The sequence below is a fragment of the Onthophagus taurus genome, chromosome 2, assembly GCF_036711975.1.
Source record: "Onthophagus taurus isolate NC chromosome 2, IU_Otau_3.0, whole genome shotgun sequence".
Classification (NCBI taxonomy): Eukaryota; Metazoa; Arthropoda; class Insecta; order Coleoptera; family Scarabaeidae; genus Onthophagus; species Onthophagus taurus.
The window spans coordinates 10,454,935-10,475,745 of NC_091967.1; the positions used below are offsets into that span (position 1 = coordinate 10,454,935).

The window sequence follows — 20,811 nt, forward strand, 5'->3', positions numbered from 1 at the left end:
TGTAATCGGATAGAAAGCTACCTATCTTGACCTATCTTGATATTATGAATATATCACAAAATAATAAAACATTAAAATACATAATTAATTACAGTTGTTAGCTTGTCCTTCATTAAAAATATTTTACTTATATTTAAAAATATATAAATCTATAATTATTTTAATTTAATGCATATTACTGCATTAATTCTTAAATAACATAAAAATCCAAATTAAAAATCATAATAAACTTAATTAATTAATATTAATTTTTTTATTTAATATTAAGTTGTCAACACCTTCTGTCAAATGTCAAAGTAATGTCAAAAATCAGCTGTGCGCCTCCCTTTAATTTAAGATAAATTGTAAACTTTTAAATGTAAATTAATAGAAAAAATGACGAATAAAAATTTACAATCGCCAACTAAATTAACGGAATTTGCTCCGTTACAGCCGGAGGAGAAACAGCAAACGGTGACACAATTAATTTCGAAATTTTTTAAGCTTAATCGTTTCAACAATAATGGACAAAGTAGTCAAAATCCCGAAACGAGTAATTACAAAGTCGTGCAGGAAAATTTACCGGCGTGGGCTGTCGATAACACCTCTGAAAATGAAAAGACTTTTAATGAAGAAGGTTACCCCGAAATTGCGGATGGAAGAAGTTTACCGAATGTATTAAAGCGTATTAGTAGTTTATTAGCGTTAAATAAGACTAGTGTAAGGGTATAAAACGAAAATTTAACTTATTTTATATTAAAGTGTTATTATTAGAACTCTCCTGTATATTCAGAACAAGATTTAAAGCAATATTGGATGCCTGACTCTGTTAGTAAGGAATGTTACGAATGCTGTGAGAAATTTACTACTTTTCGAAGGAGACATCATTGCAGAGTTTGTGGACAAATTTTTTGCTCTCAATGTTGTAATGTTCAAATTGCTGGAAAAATTTTTGGAACAGCGGGTAAACAAGTTTTATATTATAATTTAAAAACATTTAAATAAAATTATTTTTAGGTTATTTACGTGCTTGCATGTACTGTTGCAAAATCGTTATAGGATATTTAGAATCATTAGATTTAGGTTCAGATTTAACAGTTTATTTAAAACAACTCCAAGAGATTGTAGATAATAAACAAGGATTACATCATGATCCTTCGGTTGATTTAATTCAAAGCAGGTTATCTTCAGCTGATTTACCTGTAGATTCTTTGGATGTAAATAGTGGGTTGCATAGGAAGGTTTCAGTGGGTTACCAAGAGGAAAAATTTGTTCCAGGAAGGTACTTCATTAAAAAAAAATAAATCATTAAGACTCTAAATTTATTAATTTAGCACACCAGGAAGTTTTATTACAATAGAAGAAAGATGTAAAGCATTACAAAATTCAACATCCCTCCGTAATTTATATGAAGAAATTTGCCGTCCAACAACTGGAATAATTTTAAGAAAACAAAAATATAGATTAAGAACTTATTCGGATTGTTTTTTGGGATCAGAATTGGTGGATTGGTTGATTAGACAGCAAAAAGCTAATACACGGTAATTTGAATTGAATAGAACCACAATGATTTGGAAATAATTGAATTAAAATTGCATTCATATTCATAGAATACAAGCATGCACTTTCTGTCAAGCTTTGTTGGAGGGAGGTTATGTTGAATCAGTTTTTGATTCAACCACATTTATAGATGGTTTTGCCTTGTACAAATTAGGAATAATTTTACCAACAGAACTATCTCAGCCAATGGCAATCTCGATAACCCAAGATGAACCAAATTGGGTTAAATTTATACCGTTAGAATCGGAAATTGCAGGTAAACTTTCTAATTTTAAGTATACAGGGTGTCTCAGCAAGACCGGTTATTAGACGTTTTTGGGGTTCTGGCCAAAATAAAAATTTGATAATTCAGATTTAAGTATAATCAATTGCGTTCTCTTCGACTAGAATATTTTCCGATTTCTAGCACTTCCGGTTATACCGGAAGTCGCCACCTACTTTATTTTGTTAAATGGAACACCCGGTATATTTTTACATATTTGGATTTGTCTATTTTCAAGGTTTATGAATAACTTTACTTTTTGCAATTTGATTCGGCCGTTCTCGAGTTATTCGATTTTTTCTAAAAAAATCTGCTCTAGCAGACATTTGTTCAAAAAATCAGAGAACACTCGATTTTTGGGATATCAATTTAGGATTCAGAACATGCTTAAGCAACATGATGGAGTATGTTTTGGTGCCAAGAACGGCTGTCTAGATCGTTTGGTCGCTTTACTATGGCACGTTAACTTTTCGAAATTTGGAAGTACCATAACTTAAGTTTTTTAAATGGCACCCCCCATATTTTATTACTTACTCGTCTCATTTTACATCTTTTATATCCCATATATCCTATACCTAACATTAATAGTTTGGGAAATAATTAGGGTTTTTTGAAAAATGCACACATCGCGATATTTAATCTAGTGTGCCATGGAAAACAAATGTTTAATGACTTATTGACAAACGTCAAAGTCTGATTTACGTGGTATTGTGAGTCAAAAACCAGTTAAAATAGATATTAATAACGTAAATAATGTTTATACAAATGAAGAAATCCTTAATTTATTTTTTATGCAGGGGAAATTGCGACAAGATTCTTAGTAGAACTTGCAGAATGTTTAATGAAAACTATCCACATTTACCTACGATGACATAAGGTAAATTTAGAAGAATAGGAGCAAATTTTTTGCATTTTGGACGAATTAATCACGTGTTAAACTAATCAGTCGGATTTTTACTTTTGGAATTATGACAAGGACGAAGTTTATAAAAGGAGATACGCGAACTTGATTGAACCTCAGAACAGCATTACAAACGTTATAAGATACATTGATAGAACAACAATTCTAAAAGCTACAAAACATGTCACAAGGAATGCCTGAAAATGTATTGAACAAAACGGTGATGTGTTTGCATATCTAATGTGAATTTCTTCTGTTTAAATAAAATGAAAACAGTAACCTCGAGCTCTTAAACTCTTTAGCCTAGTTCAGTCAACTAGGCTAAAATGAAAATAAGCTGATAATTCGGTTATTTTCAATTTTAGCCCGACATTGCTTATAACCTTTTTTGTTTTAAAAATGTTGTACATTTGATTTTGCAAAAGATATACAAGGTGTTCCATTTCAAAAAATTACATTTTCCTAATTTTTTCTTAAACATATTCAATGTCGTCTTGTTTCATCTTTTTCTTTTTACACTATTGTAATCGGCAGATAAAATGCTACTAGTTTACTTATTTACCGACGTTGTACTAATGACAAAGTTACCAATAGTGCGCACTTAATTTAGAGCTGTATACCTCTAACACACAACCTCACACAGAGGTCTGCACATCCTCTGACAGCCCTTGCTCCTGCCATCCCCATATCTCCACCCCGTATATCATAACGCTTTTTATGAAGCTCTCAAACATTATCCTCTTCTTTCCCATAATCTTTCCCCCCGTCTCTAGATCTATCCCATAACCTTATTAGCTTTCCTTGCAATTATTCTAATATATGTCACCTTCCCATCTCCAATCCTCTTCCTTCTGTCGCCCTTACTTCATCATATTCGGTTTGTTTATATTCACCTCTTCAGGATTCCAAATCCTTCCCTCTAAAATACCCTACCAGAGACCGTATTATTGCAATTTTTTTTAATATACATTTTTTGAATACATTTTTCTTATAGATTGTGATTCTGATCCAGTAACACCAACGTTTGTGAGAGCACCCGGTAGGTTGACATCGTCTTCTTCGTATACATTAGATTTAAATGTCGAGGCGAATACAGTTTATATTTCTAAACCAATGCCTTCGAATCACAGCACATCATCTGGCGAAGAAACTTTAGAAGCTGATCAGCAAAATTTTGGAAGTGAAATATCCGTAGTGAGGACTACAGAACAAAGAGAGAAAGCTCCTGAATCTGGTAAAAGAACATTATAATTATTTATTATATTTTTGAGTAAGTCTGGGCGATCAATAAGGTCACTCAATTTTTGGCAGAAATTTTACCAACACTGTTCCTCGTTAAATTATCATCTTTATTAGATAGATAGAGCGCGGTATTCGTAGTGGGTCACGCTCAGAATCTCGAGTATATTACAAAAAGCTTTTAGATTTAACTTCTTGATCAATCTCAGCACATGAGCCTCCCACGTTAGCCTAAAATCAAAAATAAACGTCAATGACTCAATCTTGAACGTGTCCATTCCAAGATTGAGATTCTTTGCAATGTTGAGAATGTTTTTTATTCTTTCTCTAAAATTTTTAATAGGAATGTCTTCTCTCAATTCGAAAATTCCCTCAAATTTTGCCTTAATTCTTACACATAGATAAATAGCACATATTCTATTTCAATCATTCTAATTTTTGTTATTTCACGTTTTTTACTAAAATTAAATTATAGGTTGGTATAATCCTAGTCAACTTCGTGAAGAAAATAACGAAAAATTAGCTTATAATCTCCTACAAGATGCTTTTAAACAACACGAAAATAATTTATTGAAACAACTTTTAAATCAGGAAGGTTTAAATTTATCATGGGCTGAAGTTTTGTTACCATTAGTACATGAAATTGTAGACTTAGTCAGACCAGGTAGTTATAATAATCCAAAATTTATTTACAGTAATTTATAATTTACCTCTTTTTTTAGATTTAAATCACAACGCTGAAGCAATCGATATTTGTCATTATGTAAAGTTTAAAAAAGTCCCTGGCGGGACAAAATTGGATTGCAAATTGGTTCGTGGAATAATCTTTACAAAAAATATCGTCCATAAAAGTATGTTAAATCAAATTGATAATCCCAAAGTGTTATTATTAGAAGGTGCTGTGGTGTATCAACGAATTGAAGGGAGATTAATGTCATTAGAACCAATTCTTATGCAGGTGAATTAATTAAAATAAATACATTATTATTTAATTATTTAAAATAAAATACTTTTAGGAACAAGAAAGTTTAAGAAATTTAGCAGCAAAAATAATTGCTTTAAAACCAGATATAGTTTTAGTACAACGAAACGTAGCGAGATTAGCACAAGATATTTTACGTGAACAAGGAGTTACTTTAGTGATTAATGTAAAAAGACGAATTTTAGAGGCTTTATCAAGATGTATGCAAGCAGATTTAATAACATCATTAGACGCGCATTTAATGGGCAAACCAACATTGGGAACTTGTAATAAATTTTATTTGCAATGTTACAAAAGCACGTCAGGTGAAAAATCAAAAACATTAATGTGTTTCGAAGGTTTACCTCAACCACATTTAAGCAGCACTATCTTATTAAGAGGTGCCTCAAAAATTGAGCTACAAAAAGTTAAAAGAGTCGCTTCTTTATTACTTTTTACATGTTATAATTGGAGATTGGAAAAGTCGTTTTTAATGGATTTTTTTGCTTTACCACCGCACCATAAAAACGAATTCTTTTGTGATAGCGGTGAAAATTCACCCACGCTACCAGAAAATTTCCCAATTAAATCGCGTATAAATTATATTAAATCCGAAGATAAATTTGATGATTTAAATAAAACAAAACGTGAAAAAAACTCGTTAAAAGTCGTCGAATGTTTCACAGATCCATTAAATTCTTATGATAAAGAAGAGGAAATTATACCAAATGAAAATTTTAAAGGAAAGTTATCTGTAGCTGATTTACCATTTTCAAATCAATTTCGAAAACATTTGGATGATACGATTTTATGCGTTTCGCCGTATGTTACGTTTTCTGTTCCATATTTGGAGACTGAAAATGGTAGGAAATGTAAATTGAGAAGTTATTATCCTGATCAAATATTTAGTAGTGAACAATTTTTAAATACTAGTAAGAAAGTGTTGAAAACTGTTGATGATAATTTAAGTAATAAACAACCAATATTAAAGGTAGGTTTAAAAAATATACATATTAATAAAATTAATAATTATTGTTCTAGATAAAACCGCCTCATCCATTTATAACAACAGTAATTGGCAGAAACATCGACTCTAATGAAATAAAAAATTCTTTGGCACATTTCCGTGCTTGCGGTGGTCGCTATGAAAAAAAACCTTCAATTGATTTTATGAAAAATCAATCTAATGATGAAAAACTTACAGAACACCCCGCCGAAAATTCAAATAAACAACTTGATGTTTTTGATCCACATAATCATCAAAAATTGGATGCTCTTTATTATAGTTTTAGTTATAAATCGGCGAACGCCCCTGCGTTTTGCGTTAATCCTTGGGTAGTTCACATGAGTTTTTATCGAGATAATGATATTCCTTTGGGATGTTTTTTGGAAAAATATTGTTTTCGAAAATCATATGGTTGCCAATCAAAATCGTGTGGTGTTCCAATGTTAAATCACATCAGACGATTTGTACATAATTCGGGTTGCATAAGTATATCTTTAGATGAGTTACCAAATAGTTTTACTGAGGATAGAATAATAATGTGGAGTTGGTGTTCAAAATGTCAAACTTGTTCGCCTAGCGTTCCTATGTCTGGTGATACTTGGTCATTTTCTTTAGCTAAATATTTAGAATTAAGATTTCATAATGGATTGTATACAAGAAGAGGAAATGTTCCGTGTAATCACAGTTTACACCAAGATAATTTACAATATTTTAGTTACAACAATATTGTCGCTACATTTGAATACTTACCGGTTGATTTATGGGAAATTTCTTTACCCCCAACTATAATAAGTTTTGTACCCGATCGAAGTAAACAACATTTAGAAATGATAGAAGAAATTAAGACCATTGCATTAAAAGGTCACGAAATATTCTCGTTAATAAGCGAAAAACTTTCAATACTTTCACCCGATTTTGACGGTTTAAACAATTACAAACAAATGTTATTAAAAGATCAATTAATGTTTAAAGAAATGGTCGAATTGGTTCAATGGAAATTAACTTCACCCACTTTAGAAAAAACTGAGGATAATTTTGGGAATCCAGAAAGTAAAGGTAAAAATTTTTTAAAATTGTATTTCGTTTTTTTGATATATTTGTAATATTATAGATGCTCAAATGGCAACATGGAAAATATCAGATACATTGGTGAGAATAAAAAAATTAATAGCAGAAGCGGTTGATCAATGGAATTTAATATTACAAGAATCCATTAAAAAACGCGACGCTGATAAACGAAAAGAAAGAAGCTCACATTCAGAAATTGATAGCCACTCTTCGTCTGATGTTAAAAGTAGCGCCACCGATTCTGAATTTGATATTAAAGATTCTAAAAGTGGAGCTAGTAATCGAAATAGGAGTTTAGACCAAGGTAACTTTTGATTTAAATCTAATTTATGTTGGAGATAAAAAATAATAAAATTTCCAGAACATGTACCACCATCTCCTAAATCTCACCATCGTTCACAATCAGATGGAACAATTTTATCTCAATACGACGATTCTTACGATGGAAAGAAACACGATGACCGCAAAACGGTCAAACACATTTTCTCACAATTATTACCATCAGCAACTGCATTTACACCAATTTTAGTAAGTTTCTTTTCCAACACTATTATTAATACATATTATGTTAATATTTTTTAGCATACTTTTAATCCTCAAGAACATTACACTCTTCCAATCGGCGTTTACTTTCCAATTATTGTCTATGAAAATGAACCTAGTTCAATAATAGCTTATGCATTAAACACTTTTGATTATAAAAGAATTTTGGAGGAATTCGCGACAAAAAAAATTCATCAAAATGAACCAAGTCCCAGTCCGAGTCATAAACGGCTTTTATCCAATGACAAAGATAAACGTATTTCATCTGGGGATAAATTGGAATCGCACGAATCTTCTTCTGGATTATTATCGTTTTTAAGAAATAAAGATGTTAATAAAGTGGATGGTGGCAATAATGTAAATGTTGATGCAAGGTGAGAATAAAATTAAAAATGATCACTTTATTAACTCAATTTTAAAATAATTGATGAAAATGATGTAATGTTATGATATATAAGTGTTAAGATGTTATTTTGAAAACAGTGTAGGTTCTAAAAAATTATTTCTTAGACATCGTTGGCGAAATGTTGTTGTATGAGGCGCTTCTTATATTATAGCGAATATAGCTTTATATTCGCTTTTATTTCCCATTAATTAATAATTCATTTAAAATAAATATTCTCAAAATTACATAAACAACCTGTTAAACTTATTAAATAACTTTATTTTAGTCAAGGAAATGATCAAACTCTTCACGTTGATAAAATTGATGATTCAAAAAAACGAAAAAGTTCTCACATTGAAATTCAATTTGAAGATAGTAACTGTAACTTTTTCTGTCGGATTTATTTTGCTGAAGAATTTACATTTTTACGAAGTTATATGTTACCAAGTGGTGAAGAAGCATTTATCAGATCGTTAACAAGATCGATTCAATGGAATGCTAGAGGTGGTAAATCTGGATCAACGTTTTGTAAAACAACAGGTAATTGTATCGATATTGTAATTAAATTAATTTTCTTTTTAAATGTAATTTTAGATGATAGATTTATTTTAAAAGAGATGCCAAAATCCGAAATTCAACTTTTTTTGGAATTCGCCCCTAATTATTTTTCCTATATGAATCATTGTCACGACACGTCCCAACCGACTTTATTAGGAAAAATTGTGGGAATTTATCAAATTATTTTTAAAAATAATAGTACAAACGCCTCGTTGCGAACTCACGTTTTAGTTATGGAAAATCTATTTTATAACCGCACAATAACGCAAAGATTCGACCTCAAAGGTTCCATGAGAAATCGTTTGGTAAATCCAGATAATCAAGATGAAGAAATAGTACTTTTAGACGAAAATTTATTATATAGTAAGTTAATAGAAACTAATTAACCAAAAAAAATTATTTTAAATAATATTTTTAGTGTCTTGTGATTCTCCTTTATATATCTTTCATCATTCCAAAGCTGTACTTGCTGCAGCTATACAAAAAGATATTGAATTTTTATCTGCGCAATCTGTGATGGATTATTCCTTGTTAGTAGGACGAGATACAAATAATAAAGAATTAGTTGTAGGAATAATTGGTAAGGCTATTTCCATACTAAAGAAATTTTAGAAAAACTAAAAAAAAACTTATAGCTATTGAAAAATGTATGTACATTTATAATATACTTAATTTATAATATAATGTTTATAAGGTCACGAATTTTTAGGGTAAAATATTTTTTTTATATCATTTATGTATAACGTATGTATTTTATTTTTTATAGATTATATTCGAACTTTTACATGGGATAAACGATTAGAAACGATGGTAAAAAAATCGGGAATTCTTTGGGGACAAGGAAAGTTACCAACAATTGTATCGCCTGAAGAATATCGCGATCGATTCATTGAAGCAATGCACAAATATTTTCTTCAAGTTCCTGATCCTTGGATGGGATTTGGGAAAAGTTTGGAGTATTAAATTAAAAAATAAATAAATCATTTTAGAAGAAAAATAATATTTTTTATTGAATAATAATAATTAATCAAAGAAAAGTCACAATATTATACCTCAACTTTTAAGTTTAACAAAGAAATATAAAGAAATAAGGAAATATGGCGGATGTTAATAATCAATAAAATATAATTAACGGGGCATATAACCTTGATGAGGTTGTTGGTTGTATGTCTTTGAATACGGATTTCCTTGGGTTTGCCCAGGAAAAATTGGAGGTACTACTCCTGATTGGTTATATTGTTGTTGTTGAGTTGTATAAGGCATTCCCGGTTGAGTATAACCATAAGTGTTTGTATTTGGCATTTGGGGTTGATCGGATTGAACATATCTATTAAAACAAAGCAAATAAATAAATTTATCAATTTATAAATTAATTCATACTCACCCTGCATTTGAGTATGTTGGGTACTGTTGGGTTGGATATGGCATGTTAGCATATGTAGCTTGAGGGTACCCTAAAATAAAACACCCATTTTTAAATTACACATTAAAAAATCATTTTTTAAATAGATTCTTTTTATATTTCCAATTTAATTTTTAAAATACATGCATAAACCGCCCATTGACATGGCTAAGTGCATAAATCATATTATAAGAAATCTGTCCTAATTCAGTTAAGGGTGGAGAGACAGTCCCGGGGGAATAATTCCACATACCCGTTGTTGGAGTTCTAATATATTGATTGCTGGGAGCTCCCAATGAGGGCGCAACTGGAGGCGTTGGAGTCGGTCTCACCGGTACAGATTGTGGACGATTTTCATTTTCACCATGGCTGATAACCGACGAAGATGAATTGACTTGATCATTTTTGTTCGAAGAATCTTGATTTTGCTGTTGCTGCTTTTTATCTTGCAACGGGTCAAATTCGCTTGAATTTACTTTGCTTACAACGTTCGTAGAGGGCCCATTTGTTGGAACCTTCTCCGACTCTCCTAAATAAGAAATAATTTATACCAAATAAACATCATAAATAGTTTTACCTTCTATACTTGGTTCAGTCTGACTAGGAACTGGATTATGATCCAAAGCGTCTAGTAATCTATTTACTTGATTTCTGATACTACGTAATTGCACTTTAATATCAGCCAATTCAGTGGGTTTTAATGTACCACTTGATGAGGTATCACACTGCATATCGTTATTCATAAGAATGTGTAATTTTAAAATTCTGCTGCATTGTATAGCAAACGATAAGTCTGAACTATCAAATATAGTAATTAGGTCACCATCTGCAAGATTAATTAAAATAAGCAACTACAGTAAAAGGAACACAAAGAAATTACCTTCATCTTTATATTTAATTGTAACGTCATCGGTTGAAGTTAATTTCCCGCGAAAAACTCTTTGCATCATCAGTACCAATTCGTCATAAGTTATTGCTTCGTTATGTATTGGAATTCGACGGATATCATCGCCAAGTTGAACTTTTATAATGAGTTTACCACTCAGGTCTACTACATTATTTATGTCCATGTCTTTTTCGTCGTTTTAGGATTTTTTTGTTGCAAGATCTATATACTTACATAAAGGAAATTTTTAACAATTATTTTTCCGATTTAAATGTTTTAAACAAACTGGAAATTTTAGAAAAACACCGATGTATTTACAAAAAGAGAATCGTTTTATGACGTGATGAGATCGATGAAATGTTAATTGTCAAACAACAGTGTCACCAACATAAAAAATTTTAAAGCAATAAGTCACCATAATTAATTTTTTTAAATATTAAAATTAAAAATTATTACACTTGCAAAAAATTTATTTTAAAATCTACATAATTTTAATAAATCAATAATAAAAAAAGGATTATTCAACAAAAATTTGTCAAAACCACACTAAAGATAAAACATAACCTTAAAATTTTAAACGTCAAAGAAAAAATTTTATTTAATCCAAATCTCAACATTATGATCATTTTAAAACATTTAGACAACGAAAAACTACTAATATCAACCTCTAAAAGTCTTCTATTATACGATATCTCAAAAGATACATCCTCCGATATAGAATTACCACAATTAAGTGTTATTCAAAAGGGAAATCATGAAACTAACATAATATCTTTAATTGCAACATCGAAATGTGGAAATTATTTTGCTTTACTCCGTAATAAACAAGTAATAATATATGATAAAAAGTTAAATGTTATAAAAGAGATTTCACTAAAACGTGCGGCACATTCAATTATGCTATTTGGTGGTTACAATTTGTTGGTTGCTGATAAAACTGGGGATGTTTATTTGTATAAAAGTGAAAATGAAGGTGGAGATAAAGATGGGATTCTCTTATTTGGTCATTTAAGTATGTTGTTAGATGTAGTGTTAAGTGACAATGAGAAATTTTTAATAACATGTGACCGAGATGAGAAAATCCGAGTTTCGCATTATCCTAATACATATAATATTGAAAAATTTTGTTTGGGACATAAAGAATTTGTAACTAAATTAGTTTTGTTAGAGAATTCGTTTTTGTTATCAGCTTCGGGAGATGGACAAATAATTCTTTGGGATTACTTAAAAGGAGTTAATTTACATAAAATTGACACAAGCGATTATGTAAAAGATAAATCAGTTTTAAATAATTTTATAGAGACCATGAAACACAATAAAACGGATGTGATGTGTTTACCAATTGTAGATATTCAAGTCCAAAAAATCGAAAATGTTTATTACATAGTTGTTCAAATTTATAAACTAAAATCGCTTTTAATTTTTTCAATTGATGCGTTTGATAATTTTGAATCTAAATTTATTGATGAACTTAGTTTCAAATCGGAAATTCAAACGTTTTCTTTAAGAACACATTTATTCGTCGCAACAAAAGAAGATATCAAAACTTTTTGTATTTTAGATAATAAATATGTTGAAGTGAAAAAAGTTTTCTTTGAGAATTTTAAAATTTCAATTGAAGGCGATGATAATTGCGATATAATAACTTTGTTTAAGAGAAAATTTGATAATGTTGAGGAGTATTTAGAAAGAAAACGACAAAGAATTGAAACAAAATGTAATTAATAAAAAATTACTTTTTTATATACTGAAATAAAAAATTATAAATTAAAATCGATTTTTTTTATTTATCCTGAAATATTTTGTTCAAAAGAAATTGAAATTAGAATGCCATAAAGCTTTATCTATTTATGGATAGGATAATAGACAATGTATTAAAGTAAGCTATAATTATATGATATGGGGACAAAAAATCGAGCAGATGATGTCGTCATACTGGGCGATACTGCATCTGAAGACGCATGGCTAAACCCGAAACTTTCTAGAGCTACTGTTCTAGTTTTAGTTGCTATTGAGTGCTAAATTGACCAATAAGTAGAACTAGAAACATTCCTGTTTTTCTTCTTCCGAATATTTCTAGATCTAGTGTTAGTTCAATAAAAAGATACAGCAACCTGGCGCTGAATAACAAGTAAAACTAGAACTAACACTAGATCTAGAAACAACATAAACTTAACAGCTAAACGGGTCGAGACCCCTTTAGCTGTAGAAGGAGTGTTAGATACCCTTATCTCAAGATACATTTACGAATGGTTAACACCATTGCATAATGGATAATAAACATGAAGAAGATTAGGGAACATTGTTAGACCTTGTTCAGTATTAAATATTGACACAAACAAACAATATTAATCCTTTTGTGTTTGATCTCCACTTAAATTTGACCATATTATTAAGAAACTTAATAATGTGACATGATTATATACATAGTAATTATTAGGTGTAATAATAATTGCAAAAAGTTGAGCAATAACATGAATTTCATTTTATTGATTTTGTTCATTTGTTGATGTTTCAGCAACTTTAAAGCTGCCGTTTGATCTTACAATTTAATTATGAACATTATAAATTTAAAAGTATTCACACGTTTCTTTTAAATCTAAATCTATTAATAAAGCTACGTAACAGAGAAACAATGTTTTTAGATAAATACAATATATATGTATATTTAAAAATAGGATGGGATACAAATGCTTAATAAATTAAATTATTTATATTCGGATCGTTTTTAAAAAGTCCATAAATACATAAAGAGAAACTTTTTAGTAAATTTGTATAAATTAAAATTATGGGTAAAAAATTGTTTTTATTTAAAAAATATTGTTACATTTAAATATCATTTTCTTACTTATTAGATTTTTTTAGTTTTCTTGTCCACATTTGATTGAAATTTAGCTCTCATTTAATATAATAAAATTAAAAACTTAAAATTATAGAGATAATAATAAAAAACAACCCTTATATGATAAAAAATAGAGAACTGCACTAAATCATGATAATAAACAATTTAAAATTGAAAATCTTGTTGATTTAAATAATTATTATATGGTATTATACTTAAAAATACAATTAAATGTGCGTTTATTAAATATAAAAAATAAATTATTTTTACAATCTCATTTTTGTTTTATTTGTTATTGATTTGTTTGTTAGAAAAACTTGTTGGCATTCAGTACGGTGGCGTCGACGCATCCGAACACGTCGAATCCTGTTTATGTGACAGTGAGTGTTGTAACGCCATGGGCATTAACCATTCTTTTGGTAAACACCGTTCAAGAAATGGAACCCAACTGCTAAAATACGCCAAACGGTTTACCCATGATGGGATATCTTGACCACACAAGATCTAACAAAATAAAAATTTACATAAAAAATCGTTTCATTAATAGCGAACTCAAAAAGACACGAAATCCGCGGAAATCTTAACATAGTGAGGATAGTAATCAAGAATCTACTATGATTTATACAAATTTATAAAACTTTAGAGACGCGACATCCAGTCTAGATATACACCAGCACTATCTTGCCCGATTGAACGAAACCCTACACGGCTTATGTCAGATTCTTCTTAATTTAGAATTTGCATAAATCGTTCTAAAGAAATTCGATCAACAAGACTAGATATCACATATGCAGTGAACATTATTAACAGTGTTGCCAACAGGTCGGTTTTCAGACAGGCAATTAAAAGAATCGGAAAACGTGAACGTATCTATCACGAGTCTATCAAGAGTGGTTGGAATGCATTTATCCCAAGTCGCAGGGTTACGTGCAAAGGCGTCATTAGACAAATAATAGACCCATGTTTTGCTGATGAAGAATTATTAGCTCATTTTGAAACAGAAGAAGGAAAAAAGGAGGATGGACCTAAATATATTAACACTGCTTTACCACAAATAGTTAGTCCTTTTCAGTGTCAGACGCCCAGAACCATACATTGTCTAGTTAACCCAACTGATGATCCAACTCGACTGTTTATGGTCATACCAAAAAAACAGTGCAAATCGAAGATAAGATGCCTGGCTTGCACTGAAGAGCACAGTTGGAACGACTGTGATATGAAAAATTCTCAAATATACATCTTCTGTGGTAACAATCATCTTAGCAATGAAAGAAAGACTCCACCAGGTATGAAAAGATGCCCAGAATATACAAGACAAAAGAAAATGAAGGAGGTTATGACCACATATAATATTTCAGCTTATGACGCTGCGCAGAAAGTAGGTATAGACTATACTCAACAATTCTTATACAGGTAATGATGGACCTGAGAAGGTTCCCAGAACTTAAAGCAACCCAACCTAAACAAACTATCAACAAAGAAACAACGGTACAAACAATCTCATCTGCATTGTTATACAATTTTAACAATGACATAATTCTCTCTAACAAAACACAAATAAATATCCCCATCACAATCGAAAGATCGTCACAGAAAGTCAAGAAAGGTCTGGATCACAAATGGAATATGAGGAAGGATCGTGCTCCCCGCCAATTTTGTGGAAAAACGAAGTAAACAACAGACAACACATCTTAGTATAGCTGCCCAAATCCCCAAAGAACATGCCTATTCATCAAATGATTGGACCCATGCATTAATCATCAATGACAATCCATTTAAAATAATGACATGGAATGCTAGACGCACATCGACAAAAGTTGATGTTGGGTCTATGAGAGAGACGAGTCATCATACCAATTAACCTGGCTTCCCTATTTGCAACAGGTTCTTTCGAAATACATATATGTATTATCCTATGAATATGTTGCTTCCTTGAGAAAATACGGTGATAGCAAAGTCCAAAACTAGAAAAAATGTGATATCAACAAGGAGTGAATAGAAATAATTGTGATAACTATCGATTATAGAAAGATATAACTGACTGTGATACTACTTAGACCTAAATCACTATTTATACTTATAATCCCTTTCCAGATATAATTGTCTGAGGGTCCTCCTAAAGGTCTTGAGAAAGTTGAGTTAGCTTGATTGCAGAAAAAATTCCATTAATTGTGTCATCTCTATTTTAAAGTGTTGTTCCGTTTATGTAAGTCTTTATCATTATATGTATATTTATAATTTGTTAAACCTTGGGGCAGTTCAGAGAAAGAAGATACCATGTAATAAGAAACTCTGCTAATAGAGAATGATCTGAATGAAAGTTCGAACTCCAAAGTATGTGGAAGAAAACAACAGCAAACAACTAATAATAAAAACTTATTTTCGTGTTCCAAAGATTATTTTTTTTACTTAAAAGTCATATTCCATAGAAAAACTGATAAAAACTTTTACAACATAAGTTTTAAACGTCATACCTACCGCAATCAAAAACACCAAGGTTTTATTGCTTTATCTTGCTTGATATTGCTTTGATTTAATTTTATTTAATAACCAATAGTCCAGACTAAACCATAATTAATAAAAATTTAATTACGACGATAACAAATGAAATGACTCACTAAAAAAATCAATCAATTCCATAAAAGGAAACAATAAATGATAATAAAAAAACACAATAAAGCGTTTATTTCCACCGAGATAAATTGAAAAAACGCTAAAGCGACAACAGCAGATAACGAAAGAATCTTGACAAAAGGCCCCTAATAACAATAAACATACATTTACATAGCGCTCGCGTGCATTAATGAACACCTTGCAAACTAAACAAAGTTATCAAGGAAAAAAATTATTAAACAACCCGATTTTTTTGTAATTTACCTTTGTAAATGCACCAGAGAAATGATTGCAATTGTTGTTCATCAGGTGATAACGATCCCCACGAAATTCCTTTCCCAATTCGGTAACTATTCTTTTTATTTCATCTTCCGTAAAATCTGTATACCCAATATGAATGCTTTGTCTATGGAAAAAATATTCAATATCAATAATTCTTATGATTTATATATAAAAAATTTAATAAAAAATAAAACTAAATCTAAATTTCATTAAATAACTGTGTAATATGCCACAAAAAATTTACATATAAACAAATTATTTAATATCCTATATATTTCGTGTATTAAAAAAATAATAATAAAGTTTTAAAGAATGATAAGTTTCTAGAATCGGCTACTGCAAAGAAAGTAATTGTAATAATAATCTAATTAAACCAATCAATATTTTTTTAATTCCTCCAAAGTAAATTAAATTGTAATTAACTCATTTCATTTAATTAGAAAAACAATTTATGACGAAAACGTATAATTGTATAGAATCAATAGAAATGTTATAAATCACTTGCGTTAATAAACAGAAAAATTTTGAGTTGATGTGATACATTTTGACAGTTGTAATTAGCGCCATCTATTAGCGAAAATAAACGGTGCGATGAAAACTTAATTTTTTGAAATGAAATACTTATAAATAATTCAAAAGACACTATCACAATAGATCTTTTAATTATTTAGCTAGTGGCATGTATATACAAGCAAATCAAAGTAAATTAATATAAATTGACAGTTATAGCAGCGCCATCTATTGTCCTTTACATATAAAAAGATAACCTTAAAATTTTCTAAACAAAAAAGTGTGAAAAACCAAGCAAAAATATTTACCTAAATCTAAATTGTTCACCTAATTCATGTTCGTCACGTGGCATAATTTCAAATATTCCAGTAAAAGGAAATTGATGACCACCGTAAGCGAACTCGGTACCATATATTTCTACACCTAAAAATTAAAAAAAAGAAGTGATCGAAATAATATTTAAAATACTTTACCTGAGTGAAAAACCCCTAAACCTATATTAGATGTTATATCATTAATTTTGTACATATCATAAACATTTAGTAGGACCGGTTCTCTGGCCATTTTACTTGGTAAAAGTTCATCAGATCCAGAATCTCTTGTAACACTCATGCAATTGAAGGGGAGACTACAGTTTAGGCCATTTGAAAACATTCTGAAAAGAATTAAAAAATAAATATACGTATTGTTAAGAATAATTGAGTTTATAGGGGTTCTTTTTTTTCTTATTCTTACCCTGAGTTAACCAATTATATTGTTTGTTGAATAAATAGAAAATAAAGAAGGAAATTAAGAAGAAAAACGGCTTTAAGCTAATTATTACCACCGCGTAATCATATGCCGGACATCAGAGACTACCGTTCTCCGATTGTAAACTGGGCTCCGATAAATAAAAGTACGGCCACGGAAATTGACATTACACAAAAGGTTAGTTTTCGAAACATTTTATGCGCATGATCACTGCAGGTATTCGCAACTAACACAGACTTTAGAATCTTTTGTTATTTTTCATTTATAAATAAAGAAATTATAATAAACTTTACCTCAATTTAAATTTCGGCATAATTAATTCGAACTCGAACCTTACTCGTTATAAATTAACCTCATTAAGGTTAATACAAGAAAATTAAAGAATTATGTCACTGTCAAATTTAAACTTTTTAATTTTCCTAAACAACAAAATCCCTAGATTATAAAAAATCGAATTTAATTAATTAATTTATGTATCAATTAAAATTCAAATTCACTTAATATAAGTAAGTTAATAGAAAATATTACACCAAATATTATATTAAATTAATTCTGTAATTATTACAGTTTTCTATAATTATTTTTAGGTTATGTTCATTTTGATGTTGTCAAAAACTGAATTGTCACTCTTGTAATTTCTGAACATTCTTCATTTGTGTTACGAACAGAAAATATGACTGCTGTTGAAGTTGATAGGGAAAAAAGTCTTCAAGACTATCGCAAGAAGCTTCTTGAGCATAAAGAAGTTGAATCCCGATTAAAAGAAAGTAAGTATATCTAAATAACACCCAAAATGATATACAAAATTAACCGTTTTATAGTGAGAGAACAACTTAAAGACTTAACAAAGCAGTACGATAAATCTGAAAACGACTTAAAAGCATTACAAAGTGTGGGGCAAATAGTTGGAGAAGTTCTCAAACAATTAACAGAAGAGAAGTGTAAGATATCTTTGAAATAAATCTAATTGTTAATTATTTTGTTATGATTATTTTAGTTATTGTGAAAGCAACAAATGGTCCGAGATATGTAGTTGGATGTAGGCGCCAATTAGATAAAACTAAATTAAAAGCAGGAACAAGAGTTGCTTTGGATATGACTACTTTAACAATAATGAGATATTTACCAAGAGAAGTTGATCCGTTGGTTTATAATATGAGTCATGAGGATCCTGGAAATGTTACATATTCAGCTATTGGTGGCTTATCAGAACAAATTCGCGAATTACGTGAAGTTATTGAATTACCTCTGATGAATCCTGAGTTGTTTATGAGAGTTGGAATAACACCACCAAAAGGTTGTTTATTGTATGGCCCACCCGGAACTGGTAAAACGTTGTTAGCACGTGCTGTGGCTTCTCAATTAGATGCAAATTTCTTAAAAGTTGTATCCAGCGCAATCGTTGATAAATATATTGGAGAATCTGCGAGATTAATTCGTGAAATGTTTAATTATGCTAAAGATCACCAACCATGTATTATTTTTATGGATGAGATTGATGCTATTGGTAAAGAGGACGCTTATATTGATAAATTTTTTTATATAAACATTTTATTTAAGGTGGTAGAAGATTTTCTGAAGGAACATCAGCCGATCGTGAAATTCAAAGAACTTTAATGGAATTATTAAATCAAATGGACGGTTTTGATTCCTTGGGGCAAGTAAAAATGATAATGGCAACCAATCGTCCTGATACTTTAGATCCAGCTTTATTACGTCCAGGTCGTTTAGATCGTAAAATCGAAATTCCACTTCCTAACGAACAAGCTAGATTGGAAATTTTAAAAATTCACGCTGGTCCAATTGCAAAACATGGCGAAATTGATTATGAAGCTATCGTTAAATTATCTGATACTTTTAATGGTGCAGATTTAAGGTAATAAGGAGTAAAGGTGTGAATAAATTATTTTTGGTACTAATTTTGATTCTTAATAGGAATGTATGTACTGAAGCTGGATTATTTGCCATTCGAGCAGAACGTGAATATGTTGTTCAAGAAGATTTTATGAAAGCTGTTAGAAAAGTTGCTGATAATAAAAAATTGGAGAGTAAATTGGATTATAAACCAGTATAAAACTGTTTATTATAAATATTTATGTAATAATTCAATGTTTTTTTTTCTTTTTTCAATGTAATTTCTCATTTTTTTGATGGATTGAAAAATATAATAAGACACATAAATTTTTGGAGTTTTATTTATCTTCTATAATTTAATAAATAGTATATTGTTTTATATGGAAGAGAAGCAGTGCTTTTTATGGCGTGGTCTGTCGCTTAGCGACGAACGCAGTGAGTCGCTAATGACAGATGAGCCGTTAAAATTGTGGCGTGTCCGACAGTTTGCCGGACGAACGAAGTGAGTCCGGCAATGACGGACCAGCCACAAACGAATCTGCTTCTCTTCCGAATAAAACATAGTATTTTTTCTTCAAACGTTGCAAATAATACGGCGCTAAAGTGAAATGTTCTTCAACGTTATGGCGCTAAAGTGAAATTTACTTTAGCGCCATAACGCTGAAGTACTTTTTTGCTATGTTGATCTTAGCAACCGTCGTTATGCAACAATGACTTACTTCTACCGCGAGTAAACACGACAACAAAGTTGTCATTTAATGACGTTTGAAGAAAAAACCTATTACATAGAATATCATTTGTTATACAGGATGATTCACATAAGAATCAACACAGAGCAGGCAACGCAACTTGTCTCTATATTAAGTTGTACCTCTGAAGAGTTATATGCCTCTAAAGTTGGGTCTTAAATGTTTAAAACATTCAATATCTTCATAATACATTAAGCTCGTAAACCCAAATTTAATATAATTGGTAGCAAGTTGAGACCAATGTCATTTTCAAAAAAACCTCAAATTACTAAAGACATGTACAGTGTCACAATACGCGTTTTGCGTATTGTAATACCAATACTGTGATATTGGTTGCATACTTGCAATGATGACGTCGGGTACCATAATTTATTAATAGACAACCTAAGCCTTGACGTCATAGAGATGGGCGCAGCTTATACCAACTCCAAACATTTTCGTTGCTAACGGTAAATCACCAT

The 20,811-nt window shown here is 30.2% G+C and overlaps 5 protein-coding genes across 7 annotated transcripts; 3 read left to right on the plus strand and 2 right to left on the minus strand.

The window, feature by feature from the left end:
• The first annotated feature begins 308 nt into the window (after window positions 1–308).
• On the plus strand, window positions 309–9,464 carry LOC111426822 (fab1 kinase). The gene is made up of 17 exons (XM_023061602.2): window positions 309–699; window positions 754–943; window positions 997–1,261; window positions 1,314–1,520; window positions 1,590–1,795; window positions 3,697–3,936; window positions 4,417–4,605; window positions 4,664–4,899; window positions 4,958–5,893; window positions 5,944–6,964; window positions 7,020–7,280; window positions 7,338–7,504; window positions 7,559–7,893; window positions 8,191–8,444; window positions 8,499–8,825; window positions 8,881–9,042; window positions 9,229–9,464. Exons 1-17 carry the CDS (start codon window positions 376–378, stop codon window positions 9,423–9,425), a joined length of 5,517 nt encoding a protein of 1,838 aa, XP_022917370.2. The 5' UTR covers window positions 309–375; the 3' UTR covers window positions 9,426–9,464.
• On the minus strand, window positions 9,446–11,121 carry LOC111426823 (protein TFG-like). 2 transcript variants are annotated; one of them, XM_023061605.2, is made up of 5 exons: window positions 10,745–11,121; window positions 10,451–10,690; window positions 10,118–10,393; window positions 9,847–9,916; window positions 9,446–9,789 (listed from the first exon to the last, which is right to left on the minus strand). In XM_023061605.2, the coding sequence occupies exons 1-5, from the start codon at window positions 10,932–10,934 to the stop codon at window positions 9,591–9,593; spliced, it is 975 nt and encodes a 324-aa protein (XP_022917373.2). In that variant the 5' UTR covers window positions 10,935–11,121; the 3' UTR covers window positions 9,446–9,590. The 2 variants fall into 2 exon arrangements, with proteins under 2 accessions (XP_022917373.2, XP_022917372.2); XM_023061604.2 differs by having other exon boundaries at window positions 10,442–10,690.
• A 185-nt stretch (window positions 11,122–11,306) lies between these two features.
• Window positions 11,307–12,523, plus strand: LOC111426842 (tRNA (guanine-N(7)-)-methyltransferase non-catalytic subunit wuho). Its single transcript, XM_023061646.2, has one exon. The coding sequence runs from the start codon at window positions 11,369–11,371 to the stop codon at window positions 12,473–12,475; it is 1,107 nt and encodes a 368-aa protein (XP_022917414.2). The 5' UTR covers window positions 11,307–11,368; the 3' UTR covers window positions 12,476–12,523.
• A 689-nt stretch (window positions 12,524–13,212) lies between these two features.
• Window positions 13,213–18,122, minus strand: LOC111426840 (deubiquitinase DESI2). Of its 2 annotated transcripts, none has more exons than XM_071194202.1 (5): window positions 18,041–18,122; window positions 17,471–17,652; window positions 17,306–17,420; window positions 16,470–16,611; window positions 13,213–14,096 (listed from the first exon to the last, which is right to left on the minus strand). In XM_071194202.1, exons 1-5 carry the CDS (start codon window positions 18,058–18,060, stop codon window positions 13,920–13,922), a joined length of 636 nt encoding a protein of 211 aa, XP_071050303.1. In that variant the 5' UTR covers window positions 18,061–18,122; the 3' UTR covers window positions 13,213–13,919. The 2 variants fall into 2 exon arrangements, with proteins under 2 accessions (XP_071050303.1, XP_022917411.1); XM_023061643.2 differs by lacking the exon at window positions 18,041–18,122 and adding an exon at window positions 17,733–17,935.
• Window positions 18,123–18,339: 217 nt separating this feature from the next.
• Window positions 18,340–19,928, plus strand: LOC111426839 (Regulatory particle triple-A ATPase 4). Its single transcript, XM_023061641.2, has 5 exons — window positions 18,340–18,514; window positions 18,569–18,688; window positions 18,745–19,254; window positions 19,308–19,623; window positions 19,683–19,928. The coding sequence occupies exons 1-5, from the start codon at window positions 18,421–18,423 to the stop codon at window positions 19,819–19,821; spliced, it is 1,179 nt and encodes a 392-aa protein (XP_022917409.1). The 5' UTR covers window positions 18,340–18,420; the 3' UTR covers window positions 19,822–19,928.
• Window positions 19,929–20,811: the final 883 nt, after the last annotated feature.

What these genes read in the sequence shown, in the direction of transcription:
- LOC111426842 (XM_023061646.2), top strand. Translation starts at nt 11,369, where the DNA reads ATGATCATTTTAAAACATTTAGACAACGAAAAACTACTAATATCAACC.
- LOC111426823 (XM_023061604.2), bottom strand. Translation starts at nt 10,934, where the DNA reads ATGGACATAAATAATGTAGTAGACCTGAGTGGTAAACTCATTATAAAA. An exon ending in AATTAAATATAAAGATGAAG is followed by an intron (nt 10,691 to 10,744) that starts GTAATTTCTTTG and finishes TTAATCTTGCAG; the next exon opens with ATGGTGACCTAATTACTATA. An exon ending in TATTAGAACTCCAACAACGG is followed by an intron (nt 9,917 to 10,117) that starts GTATGTGGAATT and finishes GTTTTATTTTAG; the next exon opens with GGTACCCTCAAGCTACATAT.
- LOC111426840 (XM_071194202.1), bottom strand. Translation starts at nt 18,060, where the DNA reads ATGCCGAAATTTAAATTGAG. An exon ending in ATGCCGAAATTTAAATTGAG is followed by an intron (nt 17,653 to 18,040) that starts GTAAAGTTTATT and finishes AATTCTTTTCAG; the next exon opens with AATGTTTTCAAATGGCCTAA. An exon ending in TCTCTGGTGCATTTACAAAG is followed by an intron (nt 14,097 to 16,469) that starts GTAAATTACAAA and finishes TTATTTTGTTAG; the next exon opens with ATCTTGTGTGGTCAAGATAT.
- LOC111426822 (XM_023061602.2), top strand. Translation starts at nt 376, where the DNA reads ATGACGAATAAAAATTTACAATCGCCAACTAAATTAACGGAATTTGCT. An exon ending in AAAAATTTTTGGAACAGCGG is followed by an intron (nt 944 to 996) that starts GTAAACAAGTTT and finishes AATTATTTTTAG; the next exon opens with GTTATTTACGTGCTTGCATG. An exon ending in AATGTAAATGTTGATGCAAG is followed by an intron (nt 7,894 to 8,190) that starts GTGAGAATAAAA and finishes ACTTTATTTTAG; the next exon opens with TCAAGGAAATGATCAAACTC.
- LOC111426839 (XM_023061641.2), top strand. Translation starts at nt 18,421, where the DNA reads ATGACTGCTGTTGAAGTTGATAGGGAAAAAAGTCTTCAAGACTATCGC. An exon ending in ACAATTAACAGAAGAGAAGT is followed by an intron (nt 18,689 to 18,744) that starts GTAAGATATCTT and finishes TGATTATTTTAG; the next exon opens with TTATTGTGAAAGCAACAAAT. An exon ending in GGATGAGATTGATGCTATTG is followed by an intron (nt 19,255 to 19,307) that starts GTAAAGAGGACG and finishes ATTTTATTTAAG; the next exon opens with GTGGTAGAAGATTTTCTGAA.